Genomic DNA, 10,595 nt, shown 5'->3' with positions numbered 1-10,595 from the left:
AAAGGTGCAGAGAATGATAATCAAAATTCAAATCCGAGGTTACTAAGGAAACCATCCCAGACAAGGAGATAAGGCCGGCCGGCTCTAAGATACAGGTACCAAACAATGTAGCTTGGGACTCCAAGCTGCAAAGTATTAAAGGTCCTGATAATAATGAATCGCAATCGATTATATCATGTCTGGAACATAATGGAACCAATAAGGAATGTCGACATAAGATGATTTATTTGCATACAAGATAGCACTTGAATTTATGAATATAAGCGAAGATCATGAACCCACATCAATAAAAGAGTGCGCACTCGTAGAACAGATTGGATTGAATGGAAACGTGGGGTTAAATAGTTTAAAGAAGAAAGACGTATTTGACCATATGATTAAGACGCCATATGATGTTAAAACCAGTGGATATAAATGGGTCTTGTGATGAATAGAAATCGTAAGATATAAAGCTGTTGTTGCACAAGGATTCTCACAAAAAACAGTAATAGGTTATGAGGAGACATACATCTTCTAAGATGTATGGTCCTGAATTGATTCTCTATAACGTTGGTGAAACATTTTTTTGATTTTAGATTCCAAATCATGTGGCTGTGAAGATTGCTCTTGAGCTAAAGAAGCTTCTGATTGACAACAGTCTTCTAGACGTGTATGCTCTTCTTTGTCACACTATTGGTCTTCTTTAGATGATAATTTCACATAATCTCGATCTTGTCTGAACACGGTTTTACTTCGTTTTGTCTTTGCAGCTCTCAGAAAGATTTGGAAACCAGTTTGTTTATGGTGCGTACTTTCGAATCTTTGATTGAACATCTCATACATGTCTTGTTAAAACTTTTTTAGCTATTATGATAATCATATCTGATTCAAACTTGCAGCTTATGGAGCGACGCGGTTACGGGAAGGAGTACGTTAATCGCTACAATATGATGACAAAGTAAGCACTATATATATGTTAGAGATGTCTTGTCTTTTTTTTTTTACTTTCAAAGTTTTAAAATTTTTCTTTTGTGTGGGTTATATAGATTCATCATCAGAGAGTACCACTGGTGATACTTGTATGGGGAACAGCATGTGTTGGGAAGTCAACAATAGCCACACAACTTGCTCAGAGACTCAACTTGCCTAACGTCTTACATGTATTTGTCCCTCACTCAATACCCCCTTTTTTCTTCATTTGTTTCTATTTTCTTCCTCTCTTTATAATCTTATGTGCTCTCTTCTGTTCTACAGACTGACATGGTATATGAGCTGCTCCGTACAGCAACTGAGTACGTTTCTGCTTCTAATCTAATTTTGTTTCACATTCTTATCCTCTAGTCTGACAAATGATGAATGTATTGTTTTTTCTTTGGGTTTAATCTTAGTGCTCCTTTGACGTGTATGGACTCGTGAGTTCGCATCATCAGAGGAGCTTCATAACCGAGTTCTGTAGAGAATGCAGAATTGTTCGTAAAGGTACACTTCCTTCTTCTTCACATCTTTATTTTTTCCACTTTTATCACAAATGATTTGTTGTTGTTTGCTTAGGACTTGCTGGTGATTTGAAGAAAGCAATGAAAGATGGGAAACCCATTATCATTGAGGTATTATATATCCTTTGTGAAAAGCTTTTTTATTTCAGCTTTTAAAAAAAAAAATCTTTGGTTATGAATTTATCATCTTAACAGGGAAGACATTTAGATCCAAGCATATACTTAATGAACGATGAGAACAAATCTCCATCAAATGATCCCGACAAGAGTAGTAGCAAAGAAACAAACTCTTCAGGAGATGTAACCTCCGAGGAGGCAAGTTCTGCAAACACTAAAGAAACCGAAGATAGTAGTGCTACAGAAGAATCCCATTCTCAGGCTGAAGCCATTACAGCTGTGGAAGAAGAGCTGTCTGAAAAAGTTACACTCTGTAGAATCGATGGTATTGTTTAAATAGTATTCTCAACATTATCACTTGCTTCCTATAAAGTTTCTTGAATTTGATTCTGTGTAATGCTATGTGTGTGCAGGAGAAACTGCAAAAGAAGCCGAAGAGAAGAGGAAACCTGCAGATGGGAGTGGAAAGGCGAAAACTGGTCCTGAGCCCATAGTCATATCTATTGTGTTAAAGATGGCTGAGTTTGATCATAAGGTGTTTCAAGTTTTTATGAGGCAGAAAGTAGTCTTTCTCAGTTGTTGAATTTTGTTAAATCTTGTTGTCTCCTCAGGCTTTGTTAGAGGAGTGGATCTCTTCGCGTACATGTGGAGATAAATATACATCTAAGGTATTAAACAAACCTCAAGCTTTCACTAAACTGATCTTGAAAGTTGGTGTGAACACTGTTTGATCTTTCTTTTTGCTAGGAGAAAGAGAGACTACTTACAAACCTGAAGACCATTGAAGACTACCTTTGCTCCTTCAATTCACAGGGAGTGACTGTTGTTAATATATCGGCCACCACTTTCCCACAGACGCTGGATTGGCTTCACAACTATCTTCTTCAGGTAAATGAGTTTAGAAAGCTTTACAAGTTTTTAATCCTCAACAAAAAAAAACCGTGCGTGACCATATTATTCGTGGTGGTTGTGTTGTAGCGTATTGAGGAAGGGATTCGATCGTCAGAGAATGGGACTCCCACCAAAGAAGTGTTGAAGAAGGCTTAAGTCAGGAGGCTAGCTTCTTGTCGCTTGTATAATCTGAAACAGGAAATGAGTTTAATTATAAAAACAATTGAGCTTAAATGTATGAAACATGTCCTTGCTGAACTGCTTGTCTCAAATCTTAATTGCTACGTCCGTGGCAGTGTGACGACGACCTGGTCTAAGATAAAACAAAACTTTATCACATGAATGATTCAGATGGTTTTTGGCACTTGTGGAAGTAACAAATACATTTAAGGATGTCTTCTTCTTAAAGGTTCTACGGAGATGTATTAAATAACAAATACAGTTCTGTGGTGATTATCATTATCATGATATAAAAGCTGATTGATCATGTGATTAGCTTACGGTGGCGATGGTGCAGCTGAAACTACATAGTTTACCCTCTGCTCCTCTATAGAACTTAAAGAAAGGAAGCACATGAACGTTAAGGCCATGACACATTGTTCTAAGCTCTTCTTGATTCACTTTGAGAAACATCACGTTTGGGTTTGATTCAGCCAATTGACAGATCTGGTTATAAACATATCAAAACACAAATCAAATCAACTGAAAGATAAAAAAAGTGGAACTAGTTATTGACTATGCACAAACATACCTTTGGGTGGAGAGATTTGCAGCCACCACAACCAGGAGAGTAGAAATCAAGAACAACTAATCTATCTCCAGTGTTCAACAAAGAGTCAACAAGATGATTAGCAGAGTGAATCTCTGACATGTTGACTTTCGTTGACTTTTCCCACCATCTCATTCCCCTACTCATACCAATTGATGACGTCTTTGTCTGAAATCAAACATTTTTAACTTGTTTGAGAATCTAGAAAGCCAAAAGAAAATATGGTATTAAACAAAAAAGAGATGTCTTTTGCTTACAGGAACCACATAGGAAGAAGAAGACAAGGCGGTGAGTGTTTGGTTTGAAGCCATGGGATGTTCCTTCAAATCTAGGCTCATAGCCGGTGAACAGAGCCGGCCTTGGAAGGAAACCAATGAAGCTTGTGCTTCCGGCCGCAAAATATTATCAATTTAAACGGCCACATTTAAATAGAAAGTTATTAGTATCACAGTGGTTTGTCTTGGTGTTGTAAGTGGTCTAGATCGTGGGTCTTCAGGCCTCATTTTTTATATTTGCTTCTAGCCACCTAATTAGTAGGACCATGTGTTTGGTTTGAAGCCATGACATGGGATGTTCCTTCAAATCTAGGCTCATAACCGCTGAAAGTTTGGATTTTGATTTAATTTCCTGAGAAAATGAACAAAGCCCATGATCGATCCTAGTCCCGGAGAATTGAGTACCACTTCCACACACAGCTCTTAGAGGTGAAATAGCATCCATGTCCGTCTACAGGAGAATGACTCAGAAAATTGCAGAGAAAGCAAATGAAGAGAGAAAAGTGCAGATGGGTTTTTTGATTGAATGAGAAAAAGCAACAAAAGTTGGTCACTTTATTGACCTCTCGGAATCAATGAAGAAGACCAATGAGTACAGTTTATGCAGAAACTTGTTGTTCTTATGTTGGGTGGGGTCCTTCTATATCCAACTGGATTCATTATTATTATTGACTTTATCCATATCCATTTTGCCTGTTACGTTGCCAATATTCAATTTTTACTTTATTGTAATTAACGCTTATTTGACCTGATTTTTAACTTAAATGTTCTGCTTAAAAAAATTTGTTTGACCGAAACTTAAATACAATCTTATTATTGTAAGTTTATGGATGATACTGTGATTATGATTTTATGATTATCCAGTAAACAAAACAAAACAAAACTTTATCTTTAAGTTTTGTTTTTTTTGTAACTTATTATTATTTTCCCTAATATAATACTGAGAAGGGGGTAAAACGCATCACTGTCAGGATCGCCGCATGAAACATGTTGCCGACAGTGTTTGAGGCTTTTCCTCGTTGGATATGGTCCCACTTGGCTTATTCAAATAACAGTGGTAATGAATCTTTATTATTGTGAAAGCTTAATTGGAAGCTAAACCATATTCAAATCAAATTAATTGCAGAACTAATTATTATTTTCTAATTTACCCTACAAATTTTGCTAAATTCCATTTTCTAAATGCATTGAATTTCTTATTTCTTTTGTTATACATTTTCAAAATGGGATGTATATCTTTCTTTTTTTTGGCTCAAATTTAATTTATATTAACCAACATTGTTTGAACTTACATCAGACATATCAGTCTCAAACGCAAGTTTCAACCAATCAGGCACAATAGAATACAACTTAGGGACATGATTCTGTATAGAAAAAGCCTCATTCGCTATCCTATCCGCTGCATTATTACCTTCTTTTGTATATAACACAATCTTGTAGTGAGGATTCCAGAAATGTCATGTTGAATCTCTTGAATTAGTGGTTTGAGCTTTGACCACACTTCTTCATGCCCGTTGATCATCTTCGCAAAAACCTGCGAATCTGTTTCGTAGATCACCTGTTTGTAGCCAAGGCGAGACATGGAATGAATCGCCCATTTAATACCTTCTGCTTCTGTTTCTATAGGTGACCCCAATCTCTGAAAACTTCTCACCCCAGCCCACAGCATTCTCCCATATTCATCTCGACTGATCCAGCCAACTCCACATCTCTGTTGGTCTTTGTGCCAAGCAGCGTCAGTGTTGCATTTAATCCATTGTGGAGGTGGGCTTTCCATCTGGCTCGAGTTATGGTGTGGGTGGTGGTTTTTTTAACCTCTGTATTTCGATCAATCCATTATTCCATGTCCTCCAAGGCTTTGTCTATCGTGTTTGGCGCTGAGTAGTCTACTCCTTTGAAGAGGTAGTCATTTCTGTTTTTCCAAATTCTCCATAGCAGCCACGGTACCAGGTCATCCTTTGCGAACTCGGGGTGAGGATGTTGCTTATGGTTCATTACACGATAGAGATTGGCACATAGGGAGTCTGGCCATTCGCCATTTGGAGGAGCACAGATCGGTGATATTGCCCAAACTAGTCTGGCATATGGACATTTGAATAAGATGTGGTTTGCTGTCTCCTTGTCCATTGCACATCTACCGCAACTTCCATCTTTAGAAATATGACGCTTCCGCATAGTAGCTGCGGTTGGGAGGGCGTCACTTACGCATCGCCATATGAAGTGATGGATCTTTGGACTGGTGCTGAGCTTCCAGATTTGCTGATATAGTCCATCTAAGCTCGGCTGGTCTGCTCCCTGGTGCTTCTGGCTTACATTGATAACATTTCTTTGGACCCAGTATCCTGATTTCACTGTGTAGTGACCAGTTTTGGAGAAATCCCATGTGTAGGTGTCTTCTCCGATTATTCCTTGGGGGTTGATGGCTAGGATTCTCTCTTGAGTTTCATCGGGGAAGATGTTCCTAATAAGCTCCATGTCCCATTCTCTACCGGTTTGTGTCATTAAATCACAGACCTTCTCAGCTTTTGCAACTCTCATCTTGAGCTGAGGCGATACCTGTTTTGTTGACGTGACCATAGAAGCCGACATGCTTCCTATCCATCTTTCCTCCCAAAACTTTGTGCTCCTGCCATTCCCAATCACCACACGTGCACCTTGTTTGATCAGAGTTTGTGCTGCAATCATACTTCTCCATGCATATGAGGGCCTGAATCCTAAAGTAGCATTCAATGGATCTGAAGGGCGGAAGTATCTGGTCTTAAAGACTCTGCAGAGGAGGGAGTCTGGATGAGTGATGAGTCTCCAAAGCTGTTTGCCGAGCAATGCCACATTGAAGTCTTCTAGGTTCTTGAAGCCCAGCCCCCCTTTGTCTTTTGATTGAGTGAGGTGGTGCCAACATTTCCAGTGCATACCACGAGACTCTCTGTTGTTTCTCCACCAGAATTCTGACATCAGGGAGATGATTTGCTTGCATATCGTTTTTGGTAAGAGAAAACAGCTCATTGTGTAAGTTGGCAGAGCAAGGGCAATTGCTTTCAAGAACACCTCTTTTCCACCTGGTGAGAGGAATCGATTTTGCCAGCCAAACATCTTTTGCTCCAGTTTTTCCTTTAGGAAACTCAGAACATATACCTTTGAGCCTCCAAAGGACTCAGGTAAACCCAAATAGATTCCTTACCCTCCCGTCTGGTCTATACCAAGCTTCATCATGATCTCTTCTCTGAAGATGGATATTCTTCCCGAAATAAATGCTCGATTTTTGGTAATTTATTCTCTGACCTGAGGCGAGACTGTACTCATGTAGTATGGACAGTATGCAATCGAGTTCTTCATCTGATTGCCTACAATAAAACATGTTGTCGTCGGCATAGAGCAAATGGGAGATTGATGGCGCTACTCTCGCGACTGAAATGCCGGTGATTTCTCCTTTCTTCTCTGCGATGATGAATTTTTGGACCAGCATTTCTGTACAGATTACAAATAGATAGGGGGAGAGAGGGACCCCCTGTCTAATGCCTCGTGTTGGACTGATATTCCCGTGTGGATTTCCATTGACGAGCACCTGATAATGCACCGAGGTCACACATGCCATAATGAGCTTGCACCATTCCTCAGAGAAGTCCAAGGTTAACATAGCTTTTTCCAGGAAGGGCCAATCGACTCTATCAAAAGCTTTTGAAGATCCGTTTTGATGGCGATGTGTTCCCTTGAGCATTTGTTGTTGGAGTTAAGCGCATGGAGGAGTTCATGGGCAACAAGAATGTTATCTGAGATCAGCTGGTCTTCTACAAATGCGGCCTGTGTTTCAGTGATAGCACCAGAGAGAACAGATTTCAAACGCTTACTAAGTAGCTTGGAAATGATTTTATAGGCCACATTACATAGAGTTATCGGTCTGAATTCATCCAGTTTCTTTGCAAACATTTTTTTTGGAATCAGACAAATGTTGGTGTTGTTGATGCCTTCTTCGAGCTTTCCTGTTCTAAAGAAGTCCTCAACCATCTTCATTAGCTTTGTCTTTGTCGAGTCCCAAAACTGTTGAAAGAAGTAACCATTCATTTCATCGGGGCCGGGGCATTTACTTGGGTTAATGTCAAAGACTGCCTCGCGCACTTCTTCTATGGACATTGGCCTTACAAGAATGGAGTTCTGGTCATCTGTGATCTTCGGGGAGATTTCACTCCAGTTTGCGAGTTGAACTACAATATCCTCGGAGGAATATAAATTCCTAAAGTGAGTCTCAGCCAATCTTCCCAGATCTTCTTTGCATACCATTCTTGTCCTTCATTATTGACGAGGCTTAAAATTTTGTTCTGAGCTCTTCTGTTCTTGGTGACTGCATGAAAGAACTTTGTATTCCTGTCACCTGACCGTAGCCATTGCAGCCTGCTCTTTTGCATCCAAAAAATCTCCTCACTATGATACTCATCATTCAGCTCGCTTCTGAGGCTACTAAGCATCTCGCTATTGATGGTGATACTTTTTGTTGCCTCATCAATCTTGTGGTGGAGTTCTTGGATTCTGAGAGCAGAGTTGGGTTTCGCCATTCTCTTCCATGCGGATATTGATTTGCGGCATTGGGAGATCTTGCCCATCAGTCCTGACTGGCTTAGGCTTTGGCTCTGCCATGATCTTTTAACTGTTTCGGAGAAGCCTTCCTCTTGATCCATCGTTGATCATACTTAAAGCCAGCTTTCTTCTTCCAGAGTTGATCCATAAAGGAGGTAAGGATCGGGCTGTGATCCGAGCAGACCTTCATTAAGTAAGATGCAGTAGCTTGGGGAAACATATCTAGCCATTCCTGGTTAGCTACTGTTCTATCCAAACGGCACTGAGCTGTATGTTCATTCCTTGTACCAGCCCAGAAGAACTGATATCCCGTGTGCTTAATGTCGTTAAGACCGCATGCTGTGAGCATTTGCCGAAACTCCTTTCCTTCAGATTCTTCCCTATCAGCTCCACCAAGCTTTTCTGAGGGGTCAATCATCTCATTGAAGTCTCCAGTCATCACCCAGGGCCCTTTTCTAGCGACTCCAATTCTCGTAATTCTCTCCCAGACTACGCTTCTCTTGTTTTTGATTGGCTCACCGTAGATACATGAGAGGAAGAAAGCTTTCCCTTGCCACTGCACCTTCATATCGATAATCCTTTTGTTGGCCTGCAGAACCTCAATCTTGCAATTTTCTTTCCACATTACTGTTAGGCCGCCACTCTTTCCTAAGGGCTCAACTGTCTTAACATCATGAAAACCAAACTTTTCCACTAGCCCTTCTATGTATCTTCTTCTGTTTTTGGTTTCGCTGAGGAATATTATCTCAGGAGAGTACTGACCAAGCACTTTTTGTAGATGTCGAACTGTCGGGGTATTCCCCACCCCCTAACAGTTCCAGCTCAGTAGTCTCATTTGGGTGTCAAAGGGTTGGAATTCACCATCAACCCTTCTTCAACTACTTTGCCACTTTCCAATGCTATCCGTATGACAGAATGGTTTGGGCTCTGGGCTGCTACATGAGCAGAATGTAATTTTTCCCCGGAGTTTTTGCCATCAGAACCTCTACCTTGTGTACCAAGTCTCTGGAAAACTGAAGGAGGAGACAGGTTGTCTTCCTTAGTTCCCAAGCGAGCTTTTTTGTTGCCTCTCTCTCCACTATTGCTTGATCTTCTTCTCTTGGTTGATGCTGAGTCTAAGATTCCTCTTTTAAGTTCAGGAGAGTTAGCAGCGTGGGAGCTTAACCTTTCAAACACCGACGGGGGACTAAGGCTTCCTTTGCTGAATCTACCTTCTTGTTTTTTGTCTGAGTTTCCTGATTCCTTTTCCGCACTATCAGTCTGTCTGCCAAGCCTTTCAAAAACAGATATTGATTCTTGGCTTGCACCTGAAGATATTGCTTTTTTTTATTTTCTGCGCTTGACCTGTTTCCACTTGAGCTTGCTTGGAGGTAGAGGGGGGGGGGTAGTGTTGTTCTCTGTACTTCTAGAGTTTCGCTTCTCTATATCGGAGCTCGCTATGGAGCCTGTCCTCTGCTTCCAGACTTGCCTTGTAGCCGTTGCAGCTCTCTTTCCTTTCATGTCCTCCTTGTAGCGCTGTTCTGGCGCTTTTGTTGATCTCGGGGTCGTCAATGTCTTTGAACGTTGTGCTGGGACATGACCACTCCTGGAGCTTGAGCCTGGATGGGAAGCCTTTCTGATGTTGTTCTCAGGTTGTTGAGTTTCTTTCCCCAACGCAGGGCCTCGTACAGGGGGGCCATATGCAATTGTATTTTCTGGGCATCTGGTCTGATCATGCATCAGTCGCTTGCAGGCGAAGCATATCTTGATGAGCTTCTCATACTCCAGCTCTGTGGGTATCACTTCACCTGATTTGAATCTAGCGATTCTTCTGAACTGCAGTGGCTCCTCCGTATTAATCCATACCAGGGCTCTGATGTACTCCACTGAGGATGAGTTTTTTGCGTGCAGTTCTATCTTCTCTATCTTTCCCAGAGGTCCAATAAGACTCTCAACTGCTTGCTTCTTCAAGAGGTGGATTGGGAGACCTCTTATTCTGATCCAGAAGAGTATCCTTTTGAGGAAATATGGCCCCGGGTTAGGGGACCATTGGTCTAGAGATACTATCCAGCCATTTACGAACCAGGGACCTCTAGTGAGAACGTGGTGGAGATCTTGCTCAAACTGAAATATGAATTGGACTCTGTTCTCTCCTACTCCTCTTCCATGAACTCTGTCTTTTAGCCCCCAGATAGGTGGAAGTGCTTTGACGAGCCCTCCCACTTTATGAGCTGATGGGTTGAGGCATCTTACTACCACGCTTAGGGAGTTTTCTTCTATGAGGTCATCATTTTCAATCTCTGGGATGTCTACCATCTCTCCCTCCTCCAGCATCTCAAGCTCTCTAAGCTCCTCCATGAGGGAGAGTTCCTTCTTTTTCTTTGGACGAAACATCTCTGTCGGTCTGGTTGAAGCTGCCCAGGTATGGTGCGAGAGAGATGGAGTAGATCTGAGGTTGATTGATTCCGAGCGAGAGTAGATCTGGTTTTCTCCGTCAAAGTTTAGGGTTTTGGGGGGGGG

General features: G+C 41.2%; 2 protein-coding genes and 1 pseudogene across 3 annotated transcripts; 1 reads left to right on the top strand and 2 right to left on the bottom strand.

The window, feature by feature from the left end:
* Positions 1–414: 414 nt before the first annotated feature.
* Positions 415–2,726, top strand: LOC106303198 (annotated as a pseudogene).
* Positions 2,264–3,642, bottom strand: LOC106301321 (thioredoxin-like 1-2, chloroplastic). 2 transcript variants are annotated; one of them, XM_013737688.1, is made up of 4 exons: positions 3,510–3,641; positions 3,235–3,420; positions 2,985–3,149; positions 2,264–2,672 (listed from the first exon to the last, which is right to left on the bottom strand). In XM_013737688.1, the coding sequence occupies exons 1-4, from the start codon at positions 3,588–3,590 to the stop codon at positions 2,649–2,651; spliced, it is 456 nt and encodes a 151-aa protein (XP_013593142.1). In that variant the 5' UTR covers positions 3,591–3,641; the 3' UTR covers positions 2,264–2,648. The 2 variants fall into 2 exon arrangements, with proteins under 2 accessions (XP_013593142.1, XP_013593141.1); XM_013737687.1 differs by having other exon boundaries at positions 2,659–2,791; positions 3,510–3,642.
* A 1,153-nt stretch (positions 3,643–4,795) lies between these two features.
* LOC106303197 lies at positions 4,796–5,304 on the bottom strand. Its single transcript, XM_013739530.1, has 2 exons — positions 4,939–5,304; positions 4,796–4,891 (listed from the first exon to the last, which is right to left on the bottom strand). The coding sequence occupies exons 1-2, from the start codon at positions 5,302–5,304 to the stop codon at positions 4,796–4,798; spliced, it is 462 nt and encodes a 153-aa protein (XP_013594984.1).
* Positions 5,305–10,595: the final 5,291 nt, after the last annotated feature.

Source organism: Brassica oleracea, chromosome C7 (assembly GCF_000695525.1).
Source record: "Brassica oleracea var. oleracea cultivar TO1000 chromosome C7, BOL, whole genome shotgun sequence".
Lineage (NCBI taxonomy): Eukaryota > Viridiplantae > Streptophyta > Magnoliopsida > Brassicales > Brassicaceae > Brassica > Brassica oleracea.
The sequence above is the reverse complement of the archived record's forward strand: the minus strand, read 5'-3'. Positions and strand labels throughout refer to the sequence as shown.